The sequence below is a fragment of the Schistocerca serialis genome, chromosome 5, assembly GCF_023864345.2.
Source record: "Schistocerca serialis cubense isolate TAMUIC-IGC-003099 chromosome 5, iqSchSeri2.2, whole genome shotgun sequence".
Classification (NCBI taxonomy): Eukaryota; Metazoa; Arthropoda; class Insecta; order Orthoptera; family Acrididae; genus Schistocerca; species Schistocerca serialis.
Window position 1 is genome coordinate 37,358,272 of NC_064642.1, and position 26,106 is coordinate 37,384,377.

General features: G+C 39.8%; 2 protein-coding genes across 4 annotated transcripts in view; one reads left to right on the plus strand and one right to left on the minus strand.

Moving 5' to 3' along the window:
- LOC126482304 (ataxin-2 homolog) overlaps positions 1 to 24,819 on the minus strand; it is a 300,551-nt gene extending 275,732 nt beyond the window's left edge. For 2 of the 3 annotated variants that reach the window (XM_050106335.1, XM_050106333.1), the window contains exon 1: positions 24,762 to 24,819. The gene's annotated coding sequence lies outside the window, so the exon portion shown is untranslated. Of the gene's footprint in view, positions 1 to 24,481; positions 24,598 to 24,761 lie in introns of those variants that run through there. The other variant, XM_050106334.1, reaches the window with a different exon arrangement.
- Positions 24,820 to 24,861: 42 nt separating this feature from the next.
- Positions 24,862 to 26,106, plus strand: part of LOC126482309 (UDP-N-acetylglucosamine transferase subunit ALG13 homolog) — a 30,416-nt gene continuing 29,171 nt past the window's right edge. The window contains exon 1 of the mRNA XM_050106343.1: positions 24,862 to 25,000. Coding sequence (XP_049962300.1) covers positions 24,914 to 25,000 — 87 coding nt within the window. The 5' untranslated portion in view covers positions 24,862 to 24,913. The remainder of the gene's footprint in view (positions 25,001 to 26,106) is intronic.

Here is a 26,106-nt window from a genome sequence, read left to right on the forward strand (position 1 = left end):
TGGTGCAAAATTTCGTATGGGAAAGAGATGGTTATAGCCTATGCTTCTAGGACACTTACAAAAGCCGAGAGAAACTACTCAACTACAGAAAGAGAATGTCTTCCTGTGATCTGGGCCATGTGCAAATTTCGACAGCATCTCTATGGAAGGCCATTCACAGTTGTTACAGACCATAATCCACTTTGTTGAATGACAGGTCTTTACGATTCAAGAGGACGAGTTGCCAGATGGGCACTACGTCTTACAGAGTATGACATTACCATAGTGTACAAAAGTGGACTGTCTCTCAAGAAACCCTGTGCAAGACCATCAAGACTGATGAAGATAGTGACTGTCTCGCTGCACTCCAGCAGAGGGTCATAGCCTACTGTCAGCAATATGGAAATCAACAGAGATTCTCAAAATTTTGTGGGCTCAGGGAAAAATGTTGTACAACAGTTGATGCTTCTGGATCACATTTGGTATGTGTATGTGCACTTTATCAAAATGTCAAATTATGTTGGCTTCAGCAACATCCATCCAAGATGACTACAATATTTTGTGAAAAAAAAAAAAGACTGTATACAGTTTGGAATCAAAATATTTTATGCTGCAACGTTGTGAAGATGTCCAGGAAAAATGGAACTAGAGGCTTTTCTTGAACACACTTTTGAAGACTGTGGTCCTGAAGAAGCAATGGAATAGAAGCAATGGATCCATACAGACAGACACACATTGGAGACAAGTTAGAGAACTGTTGAAGATTTCATGAAAGCACTGATTTTGAAAATTACCAGTTTTAAGATACCATCACTTTGTGCCAAAACAGCAAAGTTTATACCTGATACAACTAAAAGGAATTCCTGCAGAAAATGAATTACTCATATTGATGGATTTTGCTGAGAATTATTCATTTGTTGCTCAAGATGCTGAACAAGGATTTCATTGGGAGAACAGTCAGACCACATTACATCCATTTGGTGCCCATTTTGGTGGCAAAGAATGTCAAAGTAATAACATTTGTATGATCAGCGACTGTCCCCGCCATGATACCACTGCTGTCCATGCCTTTGAAATAAAGATAACAGCATATTTACAGACAAAGACTGAAAACATTAAGAGCATTTATTACTTTAGCGATGGTTCAGCTGCTCTATAGAAGAATCCCAAAATTTCATCAATATGAAAAGGATTTCGGCATCACTGCCAAATAGAATTTTTTTGGAACAGCAAAAAGATTACCGGCTCGTGCTAGTCTACTGAGGTCCTTACATGACCAGATATTGACTTCATATGATTTGTTCAAATTCTGTGATGATAGTATTCCAAGTATAGTTTTTTTATGTACCAAAAGAAGAAATTGAAAAAAATTCAGCCTGATCAAGAAACGAGGTCAGCAGGGGACACATAGCATTAAGAGTAAATGAAACATTGGTGACAGATGTGTATAGTGTTGCAGAACTTTTTAACAAACATTTCATAACTGTTACTGAAAAGATGAAGTTGTCAGGTTCTGTAGATGCTGCTACGGAATACCTCAGACCAGACATTTCAAGTAACTTCCATAATATGAATTTGACCCTCACTACCCCAGCAGAAATAATGTCCATCATAAAATCTTTAAAATCAAAAACATTTAGCAGGTATGACGAAATATCAACAAAGCTAATTAAAGAATGTGATTATGAGTTAAGTAACATATTAAGTTATCTGTTTAACCAGTCGTTCATCAGTGGAATATTTCCTGAATGGTTCAAATATGCTGAAGTCAAGCCACTGTTTAAGAAGGGAGATAAAGAAATAGCATCAAATTTCCGTCCAATTTCACTTTTGCCTGCATTCTCAAAAAATTTAGAAAAAGTAACGTACAATCGGCTTTATAACCATCTTATCTCAAATAACATACTGTCAAAGTCACAGTTCGGATTTCTAAAGGGTTCTGATATTGAGAAGGCTATCTACAGTTACAGTGAAAATGTGCTTAATTCATTAGATAAAAAATTGCAGGCAACTGGTATATTTTGTGATCTGCCAAAGGCATTTGACTGTGTAAATCACAATATCCTTTTAAGTAAATTAGAATATTATAGTGTAGCAGGAAATGCTGCAAAATGGTTCAAATCTTATATCTCTGGCAGGAAACAAAGGGTGTTATTAGGAAAGAGACATGTATCAAGCTATCAGGCATCATCCAACTGGGAACTAATTACATGTGGGGGTCCCACAAGGTTCCATTTTGGGGCCCTTACCTTTTCTTGTGTATATCAATGACCTTTCATCAGTAACATTACCAGATGCCAAGTCGTTTTGTTTGCCGACGATACAAACATTGCAATAAAATATTTGTGGACATTAATCACTGGTTCCTAGACAATTCCTTGTCACTAAACTTTGAAAAAACACATTATATGCAGTTCAGAACTTGTAAGGGGTGTTCCACGAGTATATGCCCAATATACGATGACAAGCAGATAAAAGAAGTGGACAGGGTTAAATTCTTGGGATTAGAGCTTGATAATAAATTCAACTGGGAAAAGCACACCACAGAACTGTTGAAGCATCTTAACAAATCTCTATTTGCAATGCGAATTGTGTCAGACATGTTGTTGTTGTTGTTGTTGTGGTCTTCAGTCCTGAGACTGGTTTGATGCAGCTCTCCATGCTGCTCTATCCTGTGCAAGCTGCTTCATCTCCCAGTACGTACTGCAGCCTACATCCCTCTGAACCTGCTTAGTGTATTCATCTTTTGGTCTCCCTCTACGATTTTTACCCTCCACGCTGCCCTCCAATACTAGATTGGTGATCCCTTGATGCCTCAGAACATGTCCTACCAAAGACATACAGGATATAAAAATGAAAAAAACTGGCATAATATGCTTGCTTCCATTCCATAATGTCATATAGGATTATTTTTTGGGGTAATTCATAAAGCCAAGCTAAAGTTTTCCGGGCACAAAAATGTGCAGTAAGAGTTATATGTGGTGTGAACTCAAGAACATCCTGCAGAAGCCTGTTTATAGAACTAGGGATACTAGCTACTGTTTCCCAATATATTTATTCTTTAATGAAATTTGACATTAAAAATACGTCACTTTTTCAAACCAACAGCTCAATTCATGGAATCAATACTAGAAATAAGAATAATCTTCACAAGGATTTAAAGTCACTTAGTCTTGCACAAAAAGGTGTGCATTACTCAGGAACACACATTTTCAGTAACTTGCCAGCAGCCATAAAAGGCTTAACAACCAATGAAATTCTGTTTAAGAGAAGCCTAAAGGATTTATTGGTGGCCAACTCCTTCTATTCCATTGATGAATTTTTCAGTAGTACCAACTGATTTTTTTGTGTGATATATATATATATATATATATATATATATATATATATATATATATATATATATATATATGAGGCGACTTACCGAACAAAAGCGCTGGCAGGTCGATAGACACACAAACAAACACAAACATACACACAAAATTCAAGCTTTCGCAACAAACTGTTGCCTCATCAGGAAAGAGGGAAGGAGAGGGGAAGACGAAAGGAAGTGGGTTTTAAGGGAGAGGGTAAGGAGTCATTCCAATCCCGGGAGCGGAAAGACTTACCTTAGGGGGAAACAAGGACAGACGGGTATACACTCACACACACACACATATCCATCCACACATATACAGACACAAGCAGACATATTTAAAGACAAAGAGTTTGGGCAGAGATGTCAGTCGAGGCGGAAGTAAAGAGGCAAAGATGATGTTGAATGACAGGTGAGGTGTGAGTGGCGGCAACTTGAAATTAGCGGAGATTGAGGACTGGTGGGTAACGGGAAGAGAGGATATATTGAAGAGCAAGTTCCCATCTCCGGAGTTCGGATAGGTTGGTGTTGGTGGGAAGTATCCAGATAACCCGGACGGTGTAACACTGTGCCAAGATGTGCTGGCCGTGCACCAAGGCATGTTTAGCCACAGGGTGATCCTCATTACCAACAAACACTGTCTGCCTGTGTCCATTCATGCGAATGGACAGTTTGTTGCTGGTCATTCCCACATAGAAAGCTTCACAGTGTAGGCAGGTCAGTTGGTAAATCACGAGGGTGCTTTCACATGTGGCTCTGCCTTTGATCGTGTACACCTTCTGGGTTACAGGACTGGAGTAGGTGGTGGTAGGAGGGTGAATGGGACAGGTTTTACACTGGGGGCGGTTACAAGGATAGGAGCCAGAGGGTAGGGAAGGTGGTTTGGGGATTTTATAGAGATGAACTAACAGGTCACGAAGGTTAGGTGGACGGCGGAAAGACACTCTTGGTGGAGTGGGGAGGATTTCATGAAGGATGGATCTCATTTCAGGGCAGGATTTGAGGAAGTCATATCCCTGCTGGAGAGCCACATTCAGAGTCTGGTCCAGTCCCGGAAAGTATCCAGTCACAAGTGGGGCACTTTTGTGGTTCTTCTGTGGGGGATTCTGGGTTTGAGGGGATGAGGAAGTGGCTCTGGTTATTTGCTTCTGACCCAGGTCGGAAGGGTTCTTGCAGGATGCGAAAGCTGTTGTCAGGTTGTTGGTGTAATGGTTCAGGGATTCCGGACTGGAGCAGATTTGTTTGCCATGAAGACCTAGGCTGTAGGGAAGGGACCGTTTGATGTGGAATGGGTGGCAGCTGTCATAATGGAGGTACTGTTGTTTGTTGGTGGGTTTGATGTGGACGGACGTGTGAAGCTGGCCGTTGGACAGGTGGAGGTCAACATCAAGGAAAGTGGCATGGGATTTGGAGTAGGACCAAGTGAATCTGATGGAACCAAAGGAGTTGAGGTTGGAAAGGAAATTCTGGAGTTCTTCTTCACTGTGAGTCCAGATCATGAAGATGTCATCAATAAATCTGTACCAAACTATGGGTTGGCAGGCCTGGGTAACCAAGAAGGCTTCCTCTAAGTGACCCATGAATAGGTTGGCGTACGAGGGGGCCATCCTGGTGCCCATGGCTGTTCCCTTTAATTGTTGGTATGTCTGGCCTTCAAAAGTGAAGAAATTGTGGGTCAGGTTGAAGCTGGCTAAGGTAATGAGGAAAGAGGTTTTAGGTAGGGTGGCAGGTGATCGGCGTGAAAGGAAGTGCTCCATCGCAGCGAGGCCCTGGATGTGCGGAATATTTGTGTATAAGGAAGTGGCATCAATGGTTACAAGGATAGTTTCCGGGGGTAACACATTGGGTAAGGATTCCAGGCGTTCGACAAAGTGGTTGGTGTCTTTGATGAAGGATGGGAGACTGCATGTAATGGGTTGAAGGTGTTGATCTACGTAGGCAGAGATACGTTCTGTGGGGGCTTGGTAACCAGCTACAGTGGGGCGCCCGGGATGATTGGGTTTGTGGATTTTAGGAAGAAGGTAAAAGGTAGGGGTGCGGGGTGTCGGTGGGGTCAGGAGGTTGATGGAGTCAGGTGAAAGGTTTTGCAGGGGGCCTAAGATTCTGAGGATTCCTTGAAGCTCCGCCTGGACATCGGGAATGGGGTTACCTTGGCAAACTTTGTATGTGGTGTTGTCTGAAAGCTGACGCAGTCCCTCAGCTACATACTCCCGACAATCAAGTACCACGGTCGTGGAACCCTTGTCCGCCGGAAGAATGACGATGGATCGGTCAGCCTTCAGATCACAGATAGCCTGGGCTTCAGCAGTTGTGATGTTGGGAGTAGGATTAAGGTTTTTTAAGAAGGATTGAGAGGCAAGGCTGGAAGTCAGAAATTCCTGGAAGGTTTGGAGAGGGTGATTTTGAGGAAGAGGAGGTGGGTCCCGCTGCGACGGAGGACGGAACTGTTCCAGGCAGGGTTCAATTTGGATGGTGTCTTGGGGAGTTGGATCATTAGGAGTAGGATTAGGATCATTTTTCTTCGTGGCAAAGTGATATTTCCAGCAGAGAGGACGAGTGTAGGACAGTAAATCTTTGACGAGGGCTGTTTGGTTGAATCTGGGAGTGGGGCTGAAGGTGAGGCCTTTGGATAGGACAGAGGTTTCGGATTGGGAGAGAGGTTTGGAGGAAAGGTTAACTACTGAATTAGGGTGTTGTGGTTCCAGATTGTGTTGATTGGAATTTTGAGGTTTTGGAGGGAGTGGAGCTGCAAGTGGGAGATTGAGTAGATGGGAGAGACTGGGTTTGTGTGCAGTGAGAGGAGGTTGAGGTTTGCTGGAAAGGTTGTGAAGGGTGAGTGAGTTGCCTTTCCGGAGGTGGGAAACCAGGAGATTGGATAGTTTTTTGAGGTGGAGGGTGGCATGCTGTTCTAATTTACCGTTGGCCTATAGGAGGATGCTCTGAACAGCCGGTATGGATGTGGGAGAGGAAAGATTAGGACTTTTATTAAGGATAGGAGTTGACGGGTGCGTTCATTGGCTGAGTTGATGTGTAGCTGAAGGATTAGGTGGGTGAGGGCAATGGATTTTTCAGTTTGGAACTGGTATAGGGACTGATGGAAAGAAGGGTTGCAGCCAGAGATGGGAACTTTAAGTGTGAGGCCTTTGGGGGTAATGCCAAATGTCAGACATGCCTGTGAAAATAAAATATGGGAGTGTAATCTGGCTAGGGCGAAGGCATGTTTGCGGAGGGAATGTAAATAAAACTTAATGGGGTCGTTGTGGGGGTGTTGTGAGGGTGACATGGTATTAGAAGGTGGAAAGTGTAACATGAGGCTGAAATGAAAATGAAAATAAAAATATATGGGGAGGGATAAAGGTGGACTGGAAAGTAACTGGAGATCTGGTGTGAAAAAAGGCGAAAAGGTGTTGGTTACAGCTGGGCTATGTTGGACTTGGGTTCGTAGACAACGATGTGCATAAAGGTTAGGTGGTTGTGTTGCCGCCAAAACACGTTAGAGGACGGAGAAATTCGGGAAAATTTCGAAAAAACTGCGTGTAATGTATTAAAAGGAGTGGTTTTGTGGTGGCAGATTATGAAAATGAGGCTAACAATTGTCTGAATATAAAAAATAGAGGCAAACATTCCACGTGGGAAAAATATATCTAAAAACAAAGATGATGTAACTTACCAAACGAAAGCATTGGTATGTTGATAGACACACAAACAAACACAAACACACACACAAAATTCAAGCTTTCGCAACCCACGGTTGCTTCATCTGGAAAGAGGGAAGGAGAGGGAAGGACGAAAGGATGTGGATTTTAAGGGAGAGGGTAAGGAGTCATTCCAATCCCGGGAGCGGAAAAACTTACCTTAGGGGGAAAAAAAGGACAGGTATACACTCGCGTGCACACACACACACACACACACACACACACACACACACACACACACACACACACCCGCACATATACAGACACAAGCAGACATATGTAAAGGCAAAGAGTTTGGGCAGAGATGTCATTCAACAACATCTCTGCCTCTGTACTTCGACTTCCGCCTCGACTGACATCTCTGCCGAAACTCTTTGCCTTTACATGTGTCTGCTTGTGTCTGTATATGTGCGGATGGATATGTGTGTGTGTGTGCGCACGAGTGTATACCTGTCCTTTTTTCCCCCCTAAGGTAAGTTTTTCCGCTCCCGGGATTGGAATGACTCCTTACCCTCTCCCTTAAAACCCACATCCTTTCGTATTTCCTTCTCCTTCCCTCTTTCCTGATGAAGCAACCGTTGGTTGCGAAAGCTTGAATTTTGTGTGTGTGTTTGTGTGTTTGTTTGTGTGTCTATCAACATACCAACGCTTTCGTTTGGTAAGTTACATCATCTTTGTTTTTAGATATATTTTTCCCACGTGGAATGAACTTCTGCACAATTTCAGTGCAGTAATGTGCTAACTGTAAATGTTTTTGTGTGTGTGTGTGTGTGTGTGTGTGTGTGTGTGTGTGTGTGTGTGTGTGTGTGTAAGTACAGGGTGTTTCAAAAATGACCGGTATATTTAAAATGGCAATAAAAACTAAACTAGCAGCGATAGAAATACACCGTTTGTTGCAATACGCTTGAAACAACAGTACATTTTCAGGCAGACAAACTTTCGAAATTACAGTAGTTACAATTTTCAACAACAGATGGCGCTGCGGTCTGGGAAACTCTATAGTACGATATTTTCCACATATCCACCATGCGTAGCAATAATATGGCGTAGTTTCTGAATGAAATTACCCGAAACCTTTGACAACGTGTCTGGCGGAATGGCTTCACATGCAGATGAGATGTACTGCTTCAGCTGTTCAATTGTTTCTGGATTCTGGCGGTACACCTGGTTTTTCAAGTGTCCCCACAGAAAGAAGTCACAGGGGTTCATGTCTGGCGAATAGGGAGGCCAATCCATGCCACCTCCTGTATGTTTCGGATAGCCCAAAGCAATCACACGATCATCGTAATATTCATTCAGGAAATTAAAGACGTCGGCCGTGCGATGTGGCCGGGCACCATCTTGCATAAACCACGAGGTGTTCGCAGTGTCGTCTAAGGCAGTTTGTACCGCCACAAATTCACGAAGAATGTCCAGATAGCGTGATGTAGTAATCGTTTCGGATCTGAAAAATGGGCCAATGATTCCTTTGGAAGAAATGGCGGCCCAGACCAGTACTTTTTGAGGATGCAGGGACGATGGGACTGCAACATGGGGCTTTTCGGTTCCCCATATGCGCCAGTTCTGTTTATTGACGAAGCCGTCCAGGTAAAAATGAGCTTCGTCAGTAAACCAAATGCTGCCCACATGCATATCGCCGTCATCAATCCTGTGCACTATATCATTAGCGAATGTCTCTCGTGCAGCAATGGTAGCGGCACTGAGGGGTTGCCGTGTTTGAATTTTGTATGGATAGAGGTGTAAACTCTGACGCATGAGACGATACGTGGACGTTGGCGTCATTTGGACCGCAGCTGCAACACGGTGAACGGAAACCCGAGGCCGCTGTTGGATCACCTGCTGCATAGCTGCGCGTTGCCCTCTGTGGTTGCCGTACGCGGTCGCCTTACCTTTCCAGCACGTTCATCCATCACGTTCCCAGTCCGTTGAAATTTTTCAAACAGATCCTTTATTGTATCGCTTTTCGGTCCTTTGGTTACATTAAACCTCCATTGAAAACTTCGTCTTGTTGCAACAACACTGTGTTCGAGGCGGTGGAATTCCAACACCAGAAAAATCCTCTGTTCTAAGGAATAAACCATGTTGTCTACAGCACACTTGCACGTTGTGAACAGCACACGCTTACAGCAGAAAGACGACGTACAGAATGGCGCACCCACAGACTGCGTTGTCTTCTATACCTTTCACATCACTTGCAGCGCCATCTGTTGTTGAAAATTGTAACTACTGTAATTTCGAAAGTTTGTCCGCCTGAAAATGTACTGTTGTCCCAAGCATATTGCAACAAACGGTGTATTTCTATCGCTGCTCGTTTAGTTTTTATTGCCGTTTCAAATATACCGGTCATTTTTGAAACACCCTGTACAATCCAACTTCTGCACCATTTCAGTGCAGTAATGTGTTCATTGTAAATATTTTAGTAGTTGTATTACACGTTTATTACCTTATAAATAAATAAAAAAACTCTTTTTATTTCAAACTCAGTGCGTTAGTACTTGTAAAATGATTCTTTCATATAGCGTTCATTAAAAAATGACGATCATTCCACTTGGGACCTGTGGAAAGGTACATTAGCTTATTTGTTTGAGTTGTAAATATTTGTCATGTATTGTTGTTTTTCTGACACATTCTACATCCTGGAGGACCTCCTCACTACAGATCAATTGGAATCAAAGTAAATCTAATCTAATCTAATCACACAATCGCTGGAACAAGAGAAAATCATCAATTTAAGCCAATTCATTGCAATCAGATCATAGTAAGCAGAGTTTCCAATGATGCTATGGCATTCACAGTTATTGCCTTCAAAGCAGATGAAGAAATTCCATCAATATCAGAATAAGAATAAGAATTTTTATTAGCCGTTTAGTATTTTCTTATACAATGGGCTTCATCAATAAGTTCAATTACAGTATAAAGATGGTTATAATCTCATAACAATGTATGTATGAATCATATGTATGTTAGTGTAGTACAATAGCACACATTTGGAATTTTATATAGATTTAATTTCACAATAAAAAATAAAACATTATACAAATTTATATTAGGTGGGGAGTATTCATGTTGATGACACTATGCCATTATCATATACATGTTGATAGCACTATGTCATTATCCCAAGATATTGATACACATATAGAGCACTCAAAATATGTCTATGCCAAATGTTAGATATTGTTTTTCCAAATTTAGGTCCTACTACAGGCAGAGGTACCTTTCTCTATGTTAAAACAGCAAATCTGCCATATTACAATCTTTATATTCATCAACTGAGTAAAATGCTTTACCTTTGAGCCATTGACCCAATGTTGTCTTAAATTTATTTTTAGATACTGTTTGTACTATTTTAGGGAGCATATTAAACAGTTCGAGGCCTACATATTTATAACTATTACGTATGGTTATAATAGAGGGAAACATTCCACGTGGGAAATATATATCTAAAAACAAAGATGATGTGACTTACCAAATGAAAGTGCTGGCAGGTCGACAGACACACAAACAAACACAAACATGTATGTTTGTGTTTGTTTGTGTGTCTGTCGACCTGCCAGCACTTTCATTTGGTAAGTCACATCATCTTTGTTTTTAGATAACTATTACGTATCTTAGACAATCTATAGTATGGCAGATCAATTGTGTGGTTTCGTCTTGTGTTATGGGTGTGGACAGATGACCTAAGGGGACATTGAGCTATGTTTTCTTTTACATGTAATAAGCAATAATAGATGTACAAACAAGGAACTGTCATGATGTTAAGTTTTTTGAAATGTTCCCTGCATGTATCCCTAGGAGATAAGCCCACTATACATCGAAGAGCTTTTTTTTGCCATCTAAAAATTGATACTGAATTGGGAGAATTTCCCCACAGCAGAATACCATATGAAAGATGGGGGTGGATATAAGCAAAATATGAATGCAGCAGTAAGTTTTGGCTGACATTATTCCTAAGCTTATAAAGTAGGAACATAGCACGTGCAAGTTTAGAACAGACGTATGTGATATGTTTATCCCAACTAAGTTTCTGGTCAATCATCATTCCTAATAATTTAACAGATTTATTTTCTTTGTTTGATACCTTCAAATTAAAGAATATTTCCTCAGTTTTTGTTTCATTTATGTATAGGGAGTTTGCACTAAACCAATGAACCGATTTTTCAAATATATTATTTTTTTCTCGTGCAGATTCAAGAGTCTGTCCTGAATTGATAAAAGTTGTATCGTCCACATAGAGGACTGTTTTATGGGGTAAATACTGTGGCATATCATTAACATACACTACAAACAGGAAGGGCCAAGTATGGAGCCCTGTGGCACACCTCTTTTTATTGTTTGTAGGTTTGACAGCTGCCCATTTACACTAACAAATTGTACTCTGTTGCTTAAGTAGGATTCTAATAATTTTAGGGTGTCCTCTTCCACGCCATAGTGTCTTAATTTCATGATCAAAGTACTATGAGATACAGTGTCAAATGCTTATAGAGTAGCATGGAGAGCTGCATCAAACCAGTCTCAGGACTGAAGACCACAACAACAACAACAACAGGTCTAGGAGAGTAGCACAAGAGATTAATTTATTTTCAAAGCCATCAATATTTTCAACCACTTTAACTGTGGATAGTTTAAACCTGAATCCATACTGTGAGTTACTTAACAAGTTATTTCTCTCAAAATAGTGATTCATTTGATGGTGAACACAGTCTTTGATTATTTCAGATATTATTGGTATTAATGAGATATGGCAATAGTTACTTGGATTTGATTCATCTCCTTTGTTAAATATGGGAATAGTTACTGCTATTTTCAAACAGTCGGGGAAAATCCCTTGCTGTAATATTCAGTTAATGAGAGTGGTAAGAGGGGACAGAAGACCACTCGATATCTTCTTTATGACAAAGTTTGACAGACCATAGAAGTCTTCTGCTCCGGAACTACTTAGTTTGTCTATTGCTTTGCTAACATCATTTTCAGTTACTGTTGCCCAGCAGAATTTATGAACTACATTCTTATTTAAACCTAAAAGAGCTTTAGCATAAAGCTAAGATTTGGGGGGAGACGAATCTTGTTGTAAACTGAAGTTAACAAAGTATGAGTTTAAGATATCTGGGGCTATGGGTATAGCTAGTTGAGTTGTTAGTCTATTTATTTCACTTTTAATTACTTCCCAGGCAGCTTTGCAACTGTTTCTAGATTTAAAAATATAGTTATTGTTTGCCCTATGTTTTGCCAAGCTTATTTCAGATCTATAAATTTTTCTTATTCTAATGTACACTCGACAGCAAAAAAAGTGGGTCACACCTGAATTCCAGCATGTAGGCTGCACCTGAATGTATGCAGCCAACATAGCATATCTATGTTGCACATCGTAGCAATCCTCCACAGTACAGTCGTCGTAAGATACAGAATGGGTACCACTAGAGACTACTAGAGAACACCGGTCTTTATGACAGTCCATCCAGATGTAAAGTAACACCACGATACTACAGAAGAGATCAGACAGTCCTTAACGTTTGTAAACTAAAACTTAATTACAATAAGTGACATTTCAAATGTTATGGGACAACTAACTTTGCCACATAAATCGTTCAGTAATCCTTTTGCACAATTAAATATTTGAGACAGTATATTGATTTATAAAGTTGTATGCCAATTGGAAAAAAGTTCTTTGCTGTCTAAAAGGTTTACCCAACATATGCTGAACGTCATTCAACGTTCAATGGGGAGTGGTTTCGCATCAACTTTATGTAATGCTAAGCAGTTAAAAGAAAACGTGATTAACGGCGGCAAGCACTCTACGGAAATCCCAACATTAACAGTGAATCACAAGTAATATCATCGTTCACATTACTCATCAACAGTTACTTGTACACAAAGTTGTACTTTAAATGACATGACCAACGTCTTCGTTCTGGATCCGGATGCAAACCCAGAACGTAAAGCCATTGTTAACCAAGCACAGCTTTGTGCCTTATCAAGACTCGATTACTAGGCAGAAAGAGACGTCAAATATTGACGTTTGCACCAGTATCAGTTATCAATTCTCAACTTGAACGTAAATGACAATAATGATTGTACGAAACCAGGAACCCTAGCATGACAATTACCTTCTTGGTAATTAACCTCGAAAGACATTGTATACTGTTGCATTGTCAAGGAACAAAGGATGCACATGTTTAAAATTGAAATGCCATCATGTAATGCTGGTGACAAGGATCCGAACCCAGCACCTAATCAGATTGTTGAATGAGTAAGTAAAATCAGAATGTAGATATCACAGTTTGTCACCAGTAGTGAGGTAGGAACCTTAAATGGCGACTGAAGTTGTATTGCCTGACCGGGATTCGAACCCGGCCCCTATCGCCGTCGTCGTCTAACCGAGAACAGACGAAAAATGTCCAATGTTGGTCCACCGTTAGCGAGATGTGCACACGTTTAACTAGAAATAAGGTGAGGAAAACGTCAATGCTGACTGAGAGTCGAACGCCGCACACATGGTTATTAAGACACGTTAATAATCAAATTCCTATTCAGTAGTAGCTAGGAGTAGCACGTTTAGTTGCAAACCTTAAGGCCTTTCTCATCCCTAGTAACGTGCTGCCTAATATCTGTGATATCATGGTTTTAATTTACAAGTGGATTGACTGCCATAAAGAGCAATGTTCTCTAGTAGTCGTGTATCATTGAGATGTAAATGAAGTGCCTCAGCAGAAGGTAATTTCTGTCGTGCAGCACGTACTGTTTCAGAGACACTGAGTACATGTTATAAGTGCAAAAACGTGTATTTATACTACGTATATAATATTATTATTTGGAGAAGCTGCCGCCAAACCTGTTTACTTTTACATTCTGCTTAGTTGTCGTGGTTGAATACACGTTTTCTTAAGGCTACATCTTAGATTAGATTAGATTAGTTTTTCGTTCCATAGATCCGTGTTGAGGAGATCCTCGTGGATGTGGAACATGTCACTTTTTTTTTTTTTTTTTTTTTTTAAGCTGAAATAACAATACTAATACTATGAATATATACAACACATCATTTGTTTCTATTAAAAAATTAGTCAATGGAGTAGAAGGAGTTGGTCACTAGTAAGTCTTTCAGGCTTCTTTTAAACTGATCTTTATTTGTAACTAAATTTTTAGTGTTTGCTGGCAAATTATTGAAGATGAGTGTTCCTGAGTAGTGGACCCCCTTTTGAACTAAAGTAAGTGCTTTTAAGTTCTTGTGCAGATCATTTTTGTTCCTGGTATTGTATGTATGAACTGAGCTGTTTGTTGGAAAAAGAGATATATTATTTAGGACAAATTTCATTAAGGAGTAAATATACTGAGAGGCAGTAGTTAGTATACCCAGTTCTTTGAAGAGGTTTCTACAAGACGTCCGTGAGTTTACTCCACAAATAATACGTATTACACGCTTTTGGACTTTGAAAACTTTTGTTTGACTTGAAGAGTTACCCCAAAATATTATACCATATGACATTATGGAATGAAAGTGGGCAAAGTATGCAAGCTTTTTCACATTTACGTCACCTATGTCTGCTAACACTCGAATTGCAAATACAGATTTGTTAAGGCGTTTCTGCAGTTCTGTGGTGTGCTCCTCCCAACTGAATTTATTATCAAGCTGTAATCCCAGGAATTTAAGACTGTCAACCTCTTCTATCTGCTCTTCTTCGTACTTTATGCATATGCTGGGTGGAAACCTCTTACAGGTTCTGAATAGCATATAGTGAGTCTTTTCGTAGTTTAATGTCAGTGAGTTGGCTTTAAACCATTTATTAATATCCATGAAAATATCATTAGCAGATCTTTCTAGAACTACACTCGACATACTATTTATTGCAATACTTGTGTCATCTGCAAACAAAACGAACTCTGCTTCTGACAGTGTAACTGATGAGAGATCATTAATGTACACAAGAAAAAGCAATGGCCGTAAGATGGATCCTTGTGGGACACCACATGTAATTTCTTCCCATTCTGATGATGACTGATGACTTAATTCACTAGTCCCTTGCACTGACATCCTTTGTTTCCTGTTAGCGAGGTATGACTTGAACCATTTTGCAGCACTGCCCGTGACACCATAGAATTACAATTTATTTAAAAGGATGTTGTGGTTTACACAATCGAATGCCTTTGACAAATCACAGAAAATACCTGCTGCTTGTAACTTGTTATTTAATGAATTAAGTACATTTTTCACTGTAGGTATAAATAGCCTTTTCGATATCAGAACCCTTCAGAAATCCAAACTGTGTCCTTGATAATATGTTATTTGTGGTCAGATGGTTGAGAAGCTGCCTGTACATTACTTTTTCTAAAATTTTTGAGAATGCTGGCAAATGTGAAATCGGTCTGTAGTTTGATGGCATCTCTTTATCCCCTTTCTTGAATAGAGGCTTAACATCTGCATATTTCAGCCAGTCAGGAAATGTCCCAGTTATAATTGACTGGTTACACAAGTAACTTAGAATTGTACTAAACTCACAAGAACATGCCTTAATTAACTTTGCTGATATTTCATCGTAACCACTAGAATACTTTGTTTTTAAAGATTTTATTATGGAAGTTATTTCTTTTGGTGAAGTGAGTGACATATTCATGTACCTGAAGCTATTTGTAAAGGCTAGTTTCAGATATTCAAGGGCATTATTTACTGATCCTGACAATCCCATTCTATCAGTAACGGATATAAAGTACTTGTTATAGATTTACCACACTATGCCCATCTAATGCAGAGCGCTTACAAGAAAGAATAGTTTCCTGCGTCATGCTATTGCTAGCTAGATGAAATATTTTGTGGTAGCTATGTTTAAAATGAATGTATTTTTGAACGTATTGTTCGTCAAATATTTGAATGAATTGTCAACTGTAGGTGTGCCTGCACTCGCGGCTCGCGAGCTACAGGCCAGCCAGGCTGGCCAAGGCGAGACGGAAGTGAGCAAGCTGGCGGTGGCACTGGTGGGTCAACAGCCCGGGATCAGCCAGCATCGCTGCGCCGCATGCCTCTGCCGCTCTGTTTGACATAAATATGTTTACCTCCTCTCCTGGCATCAGTATAAGAGTGGCAAGCAGAAATACCCATCAGGCTGTCTGCCGTAAAGGCTCACTGGGAGAGGTCTGTTCGAAATAGAGTAGTCGCTCTCATTGAAGAAGGAGGATGTGCCGTCAGAGAAGCTCGCAGACGGTATGACGTACCATATACCACTGCAACGAGGTGGTGGAGGATCTGCCTTGAAAGAGTTACCACCAACAGTGCTCCTGGCTCAGGCAGGAAGAGAGAGAGATCACAGCAGGAAGACAGGGACCAAGTGTCTAGGAGCAGAGAAAATCCCTTTCTGAACGCGAAGCCGTTGTGGCGGGAGACCAACTTCCCCGGCTCCAGTGACACAATTCGCCGAAGGCTGAGCGACGCTGGACTGCATGCACGACGATCCTCCGTGAAACAAGAGCTCAGCGAAGACAACGTTTTATACCAGCTAGCATTTTCAGAGCTCCATCTGAGGGCGTTGTAGGACAATGTCATTTTCATTGATGAGAAGGAATTTTCCACCAGTAACAATGGTCCACGAATCGTTTACAGGCCACAAGGGACTCGCTATCGACGCGAATATGTAACCACGACGAGAAGAAGTGGCTGGCTATCTGTTACCTGCTGGGGTTTGATTTCTGCAAGAGGGGCGGGAATTCTTCACAGGATAGAAGGAACTCTGGACAGTGTGCAGTTGCCCACATATTGGAAAATGTGATGTTTCTGTCAGTGCAAATGCTGTACGCAGATAGGGAAGTCGCATTGCAAGAGGACCATTCTCCCATTCACAAGTCTGCATTTGTTTAGGAGCGACTCTCCACGATTGGCGTCAACATCATGGACTGGCCACCACGGGTGGCTGATATGAACCCCATGGAGAACATGTGGGCTGAGGTCGCCAGAACATTAACAGAGAACTGGCCACGAAACCAACCAACGACTGCGGACGCTCTTTGGGGCTGCGTCCTGGAAGCCTGGGAGGACATTGCTTCTTCAGGCTGTTATGTCCGACGGCTTACACATTCTATGCCAAGACGCATGATAGAAGTACAAAATAAGGAAGGATTCTGGACAAAATATTAGAGTCCTTAAAATGTTTTGTTATGTTTTCTTTTTCGTCATTTTTCCCTCATTGGGAGCTAGTGGAAGATCGCGTGGCAACAGAAAAGATACAAAATATGGGTCAGTTTTCCTTTGAGTTGCCTTTTTAATTCAAGTGGGTTTCTTTTGAATATACAGTTTGTTAAATATTCTATTTTGATTTCAATTATAATCTGTCTAGATACTTACAAACTAATCAGCGTAGATGGACTCTGTCACAGTAGTTTTTGTTATTTCAAATACATCTCTCTCTTCCCCTCCATCCATGAATACACCCCTCCATCCTCCACACAATATGCAAACGATTTCATATTATGTTTACTCATTGTTAATATCTCCTCTATTCTCTCTCACACTGACTCTCTCTCTCTCCCTCTCTCTGACACTATTGCCGCAAGTGCCCTTCTATTCCATTCCCCCGAAACTTCATAAACAAATCTAGCGGTTTCCATTGACACTACATTTTCGCTTTTAGTTGCTGCTGTCTTTACTCTCTATCATTCCTCTCAACACCCATGAAACCGTATTCTTTGATCTCCTCTTCCCTATAACCCATTCTTTGTTCTGAAAACAGTCCTTCCTTATCTCTCGGTCCTAAGATAAAATGAACTGTGGACACATCTAAGTAAGCAACACTTTGCAAGCATTGCACGCTTATATTTTGCACTTCTATCCATTCCCAGATCCTGCCCTCCTTCCTGTTCCCGTCCCTTGACATCTGCATCTACATCTAAATGAATACCATTCATAATTATGTGCTTGGCAGGGGGTTCTGTGGTCTGGTGGATTAATTTTGTATTGGTGTGTAAAACTTGTAGGTTCACATCTCACGTCAGGCGTTGATTTTTAACACACACAAGTAACTCTCCTTCACCCCTAGTAACTCCAAGTGAAGAACCCCAGTAAGCTCCGTAGTTCAATATCCGCAGTAAAGATAACATCCCTTCGCTGCCGACTGTGGCAGAGTGGCATTTGTTTGAGCTGTGACAGATGGAGAAACCCTGGAAGGCAAAGACTCTGTCACCAGCAAGCCGTCGTAAACTAGAAAACATATTTCATTTAATGAACCAATGGCCATGTAAGTTCACAAGGCTCTTGCTTTATTTGAAACTGAGACGTTGAAAATTGTGGTGCTGGACTGGGATTCGAATTCGATTTCACTGTGTTCCCCAAGATTGCAAATTCTTCTAGGCCTCCTCGAAAGGAACCTATCTGGTTTCGAATCCTGATCAGCACAAAATATTCATTATTTCATTTCAAGCCCTAGCATGTGCACTCCAAACTACTAGTAAAAAATAGTTGCAATTTCAATGTCTCTTCATGCGTTGTCAGCTGTAACATGTTTGTTTCAACACACAGCCACATGATGAGCTTTTTATCACAACATTACAAGATCAAACGTTTCCTTACATCTTTTCAAATTCAAACACTCCTCTCCATCCTACTGAGGATTTGGGTTTGATGTTGTGTTTGTTGCAATCACCAATCACGATACGTTGTGGATTCAACTTCTAGCCAGCAGAGTATTTTCCATCACATCATTGAAAGTACAAACATGCCACTCCTAGCTATTATTGGAAAAGAATTTGATAGTTAAAGTGTCTTCTTGACCACGTGTGCGGGGTTTGAATTCCATTCAGCACAGAACTTTTTGTCGCCTGATGTCTAGCTAAACACGCGCACATCTCACTACTGGTGAACCAACAATAGCTATTTATCATCTGTATCTGTTCGTGGCTAGAAAACGACGGCGCTAGATGCTGGGTTCGAATCCCAGTCAGGCAAAAACAATTCTATCGTCATTAAACGTTCCAAAATCTCGCTATTGGTGAAAACATTTGATATTTAACTTCTGATTTTATATACTTCGTTAACAATCCGATTAGGTGCTGGGTTCGCATCCCTGTCACAAGCTTTACATGATGGCATTTCAACATTAAACATGAGCATCCCTTGTTCCTTGTGAATGACACCATATTATACGTCGTTGGGGGTAGTTCCCAGGAAGGTAACTGTTATGACAGGATTCCCAGTTCAGTACAAACATTTTCGTCATTTATTTTCAGGATCTGAATTGATAACTGATACTGGTGCAAAAGTCTATACTTCACGTCTCTTTATGTCTAGTGATCGGGTCTCAATAAGGCCCAAATAAAGCTTAGCTTAGTTAGCAATGGCTATAGATGCCTGGTTTGAATCCAGGTCCAGAACGACAATGTTGGTCATGCCATTTAAACTTCAAATTTGTGTACATGTAGCTGTTGATGTGTTATGAGAACAATGATATTACTGGTGATTCGCTGTTAATGTTGAGATTTCCGTAGAGTGGTTGTTGCCGTTAATCGCATTTTTTTACTGGTTTGTCCAATATTGAATTTCCAGAGCCACTCGCCGTTGAGCGACTTTCACCACGTGGACGAAAAACCTTTTCGAGAGCGAAAAACTTTTTCCAATGGCCGTACAGCTTTGTAACTCCATATATTGTCCCAAGTATTTAATTTTGACTAAGGATTACTGTGCGATATATGTAAAATAATACATTTTCTCAGAACTTTTGGAATGTCACTTGTTGTAATTAAGGTTAGTTTATGAGTGGTATGGGGGTGTCTGATCGCTAAGAACGTGTTTTCTAATATGTTTTATATGACAATATTAGTTGACATTTAGACTGACTGCCATAAAGACCTTTGGTCTCTAGTAGTCTCTTGCAGTACCCATTGTGTGTAGTCACACGACTGTACCCCACAGGGTTTTGGTGTTTAGAGGACCTGCAACACAGCTACGTTATGTTGGTTGTATTCGGCAGTGACCCACTTTTTTTGCTGTCAAGTGTACATCTCTTTGTACTCGCTGCTGTTATGAGATCTGTCCTTACACATAAAAAGCATAATCCTGATGCTGTTGAGGTATGGTGTGAACCAATTATTTAGTCTCTGTGGTTTATGAGCTTGGTTATTATTCTAATCTGGGGCAACACTCATCAAATATTCTTGCAATTTCCTCTATAAATAATTTGCTTGTGTTATTCACACGCATGTCATTCCAGTTAACTGACTTTAATCTAGTACTAAACTCTCCTATGTTGCATTCATTCATAGGTCTAACAGTTTTGTGTTGTTCATCTGGAATGCTGACTGGGACTGTAATCCATAGGCGATCATGGTCAGCTAGGCCTAACTTGACTACTCCAACTTCAATATTATTTTCATGGATATTACTTATTATATTGTCTAATCATGCATTATATCTAGTAAGCTTATCATTTAGACAATAACAATCAAAAGCTCTTAAGCTATCCAATAATTCCAATATTTATATGACTCTTTACCCTGATATCCATATTAATATCACCAAAAATTAAGATTCTTTGGTATTTATATTTAGGCTTAGTTAGTAAGACTAACAGTTTTTTTGTTTAAATTTACTATAAGATCATATCCACAGAGGATGGTGAGCGATATACAGATGCAATATCAATTGCAAGTTTACAACCAGGATGGTATGTTGCATGTATGTATGGCAATTTCTGATAGGTTGGAAACATGTGAAGTTTCACATGAACAACAAGATGTACTCATCAGCTTTATCCACCCACATGGTTCTGCTCTTTCCTTCCACTGGCCAATTGCTGAAGACAGCTGCAGGAGTCATGAGCAACGTAGTTTATTGACTTTAAAAGCATCATCATTATCAGGAAGACAACACAGTTGTCCTCAATCTGTCCTTGACAAAACTGTAGAACTTTTTAACCAAAAATGGTACTGATGTTTTAGAATTTTTGTTTTCCACATTTGCTGTGCTATGCATTATACTAGTCTTTATAGCATACATTAAGTTAAATGTTTGAAACGGATTTAAGAAGAATAATTACCAGTAGCATTATGAAATTCAATGAGCAAAACATTTCACTTTTCAATCTTGTTGAAGTGCTGAAGCAATAAATTGCCCCCCCCCCCCCCCCCGCCCCACAAACACCCTACAGCTTGCACATAGAAAATTTTGGCAGATGCATATCTTTTCATCTAGGCATCAAATGTAAATTAAATTTGATCTCTATATAGACATCATATATGGGAATAACCATATGAAGTTTTGATGGATTGGTTTATAGGAAAAATAGCAGTTGTCAGTGAAACCTTGGCTCTCACAATTGCATGATGAATTTTTTAGCCACTTACAAGGCTTGTATCTATCTATCTATAATTTTTTGCCATGGTGCGATTCAGAATAAAAAGTTGTTTTCATATGTTTAAGCAAATGACCAAATGGTTGCTAGAACTTTCTGTAAAAGTGTAGCAAACTTAGCACATTTGCACCTTCACACCTGACACACAGATGAGTAGCCTCTTTTAAAAGCCCTTAAAGAGTCAACCACTAATGATAATGAACTGAAATTTGGTTTATAATGATCAAAGACCATATAGGATCTTCACACCAAATTTCATTACATTTGGAGATAGTCTAGTGGGAATCCCTGGTCCCCTTGACACGGAATGACCCATAGTGATTAAGCATTACGTATAACTGAAGGAGATATGCAAAATAAGTTGATTTAGTTATTTTATATGATTTCAAAGCTTGCAATGCCTCGAGACTATGCACTACACATATTACTGTTGTTCACAACTTTTCTGGAAAGCACTGAACACACATTTGTTTATTTCACAGAAATTCACGTGATAAATATTATCTACCATGTCATCTGCTGCTGCACGGCTCTTAGGGCCAATTATATTACTGTGCAAAACACAACAATTTGATTCAAACTAATATAATAACAAAAACAATCAACTGTTGACAAAATTATTTAATTGGAGAGAAAAAAGAATCTACTCACCAGGCAGCAGCAGGAAACACATAGGAGCCTATAAAAGACAGTTGTAACTGGCGAGCTTTTAAGACAGTTGTAACTGGCGAGCTTTTGAGCCAGTGGTTCCTTCTTCAGACATAAGGGTTGAAGGTGAACGAAGAGGGGTGAAGGATAAGGACTGGAGAGGTCTAGGAAGAGGGTTAGATTTCAGGACAGTCACCCAGAACTGCCGGTCAGGGGAAACTTACCGTACAGGATGAGAAGCAATTGCTTGCCAATTACAACCATCTTTTACGTGTGTGTTCCACTGCCACTTGGTGAGTAGATTTTTTATCTATCCAATTAAATAATTGATTGAAACTACTAGCTAACTGACAACTGCCATGTGAAACTATAAGCATAGTGTTCTTCAGTTAAAGCTTGTTTAACACATCAATCAGAGAACAAATGCTGTTGTTCGCCAAATATCCAATAGTCAACACAGGCTGTTACCAAAATACAACACAACTGCCTGTTGCAGTTACCTGCCTCCCTCCCCCCAAACTCACTGCTCAAACTCTGAACTATGTTTTGTATGGCAACAGTACATAGTTTGCATGTGGCAAAGGGCTCTGATCAGATGGATTCAGTTCCAATGTATAAAGTGTACACTAACAAGTGCAAGTAACTTTTATAAGATTATAGTTCGGCTTCTTGTATATACAATTATGAATAAATAAATATATATGGGGCAACAGTGGTGTACCTAGATGGAACACTGTAGAACTCCAATGCGAATTTCCATCAGACAGCTCTTCCCTACATCTATTGGTATAATTATTTGCCTTAGTAATTATGCAACTTTAAAATAACATGTACCTTATAGTATCCTTGATGAATTCTTATCACATTAAGCAAGGTTTTAAATCAAGTGCACTAAGCTGGCCTAGAACCTGTTTTAGTGAACAAGGTAAAACTTTGAAACACTTGTAACAAAAATTTTAATTAAAAAAAAAGCAATGTAATATTAAAGAGGTTAGTACACCTGACACCATGAATACTGCCTGTCAGGAACCCCTCTACACTTCCACATTTGTTATGGAATTCAGCCACATGAATACACGTTGTTCCTGTGTCTACTCACCTTCCACTAGTTTGTTCCCCAGTCTATTCCAACCTTTTGAACTCAAAAAAACATCCTTTGCCCACTTACCACCAATTAACTTGTGCTATGTCCTGCTTACCATGATTTTATTTTGTTCCTGCCTGACTACATGTCTTACTGATTCCCACTTCATTTTCATGGCAGTCACAATTACGGTTAATAATCATTTCTGTTACTTGATACATTTCTTAGTTTTCCTCTCCCCAACAGTGCTTCCCAATGTGCATATCTTCACTGCTCACCTAGTAACCTCCAGTTTCTGAATAAATCAATTCCATACTAAAAGTTCATATCTCACTGTCATAATTCAAAGCTGGCAACATAAAGACTGTAAATTTTCAATTTCACACTTGCTGGAAGTTTCTCTATCTTTCTTTTTTTTAAAAAAAAAGAAAAGAAAAAAGAAAAAAAGCCCTATCTATTTTATCAGAAACACTCCACACATTCCAACTTTTCTGTTTATTTCTCTTGCGGTCAATTCGGCTGTCATTCAACTGCACCTAAATAAAAAACCTCACCAAGCAGGTCTATCACCCAATTGTTAATTTATACAGTTTTGTGTAAAATATGTTGATTACATAACATATTTGTCTTATTGTTTTTTATTTTCAGGCCTACTCATTTCGCATTTATTTTGCCTGGATCCTGTGACATCTTATGCAGATAAAGGACAAATATAAGTTACAAATTTCACGTGAAATTTTGTTGCTTACAAATAACTATATTCCCGCATACATTCTGAAAAACTCGACTGGCATACATTTATACCACACAAAGTGTTGATTGTCACAAGTATGCTGTCACAACTACATGCTGTTCCTCTTAATAACATTTTAGTTCTTCGGTATGTTTTTTCACGCGTTTTCAACTGATGTGCAATTGAATTTGTAAACGCCAATATGTATTTTCCCCAGGAATTTTATTTAACTATGTTGATCCTAAGTAGAAAATACACTGATTCTTACAATCAAATTCCAATAATATGAATCTTCCACGTTCGCAATTTTGTTCAATTATACGCAATTTCTCTTTCTCAATGCCTCCAAGTGACAACATAAAGCCACCGTGGGTGTAGTCAGCATGAGATTACAACTAACTGTAAACATCGATGTAATACTCAAAAATGGTCACAAAAAATATCAAAGCCTACAATAAACATATTAAAATTAAAAACAAGGGTTACAGTAACAGCGTTTTATCAAAAAAAAGAGCACTTGACTAGCAGCAGATCTATGGTTCTGTTCATTCTCTTCATATATACGTAATGTAACCCCCCCCCCCCTTTCCCCTGCCTTTTCTTCAGTACACTTCACATAAACAAAATTTCGATAAATCACTAGAACCCCGAGGGGATTCTTACCTATCAAACTGCATCACGGTCGAAACGTACAGTTACCGAAATTACATGCAATGCACAGGAACACAGCCCACAATTATGTTTCACATCATGTATGGTATCCATCCCGATGTGCTAACATGTCACTTGTCAAACACACACAAAAAAAACGACGATATTTGTACTCATGGAGACGAGTAGTCATATACACAGTATTTCTGCATGACAGATAACAACTATTGCACAAGGAGACTTGGATTCGTTTCCTATACCAAACACAAAATTTGTCAAAACGCTTACTCACCTACAAAACCCCACACCTCGACACCATTTCTAGCAAGGCACTGCTGATTCGATAATCACAATACGCACATATACACGCACACACACTATCGATACGTAGCTCAATGTTTATCAACGATCTAACTACGTCACAACATCAGTTTTAATGAAAGTATGGTGCAAAAACGTGTGTTCGTTACTGTTGGCACTACAAAATTCGATCATCTAGTAAAAGTGGTTTGCTCCGAAGAAGTGTTACGTGTGAGTGGTGGCCTAATTAGAAGTGTAGTTGAAGGAGAAAGTTGGTTCTGCTATAGTTTAATATTTCCAGTTCCAAAATTCTGTACTGGGTCGAAATTTACGTGTACTGAGTAACATGCCGTATTATATTGTGTTACACTCCTCCTTTCAACTATTTGATTGATAATGTGGGTTCTTGACCGGAGAGAGCTCGGCAAATTATGAGAATTTACAACTAATCCAATAAATATTTGTCTGTGAACAAAAAAGTTAATGATTGTATATATCACACTGAAAACACTTCCAGGATACATTGATGGATATCTAGTTCCCAGAACATAACAACATAGCGGCAAGTTTGTGGTTCTGCAGCTTGTTAGTAGGCAAAGTATCTTAAACTTATTTAAGTAGCCGAATTTTGTCATGGTGATAGGCTATAGTTTGCTGTGCTAAAGCGTCAGAGAAATGTGACTTCGCCGCATAAACGTGATACCGTTCACGTTTCTCAGCACTTCGTGACGCTCTCGGGCGGTTCAAACAAACCTGAAGCTGTTAATGTTGCTCATCAGTGTATACGTTCAAAACACTTTAAGTTCTGTTTGGTATGGATCCGACACTACTGCAGTATTGTAGAACGGTCGCACAAGTGTTTTGTAAACAACGTCGTATGTAAATCAGTGGCTTTCCCCTGGCACCCTACCATTGAAAAAAGTGTTGCAGCTGCTTTGCCCATGACAGGTTATGTGAGCATTCCAATTACACCTGACTGATACTGTAGCACACCATACTACATACTTGCGTTTCGAGACTCAGTAAAGTTCTTGAACAATTAAAGCAAGTTGCCAAGCTTTGCACTAGTCTGAAAGTGTAAAAGATCAGACTTGATATTTGTGCAGCTTTTTTGACATTAGTTGATTATACAGAGCTGCATTAGCTACACAACACTACTATTAATATTGTGTTTTCTTGTCGTGGAGTCCTATAGTTGTTGCTGCATCTGTGTCACTAAGCACCTCAATCTTGCCATTCTTCTTCATCCTCTTCTATTCCCCTTTTTTCTAGCACATCTTGGATACCCTTTAGCCACCCTTCTTGTGGTCTCCTCCTCCTCCTCCTTCCAGGAGGAT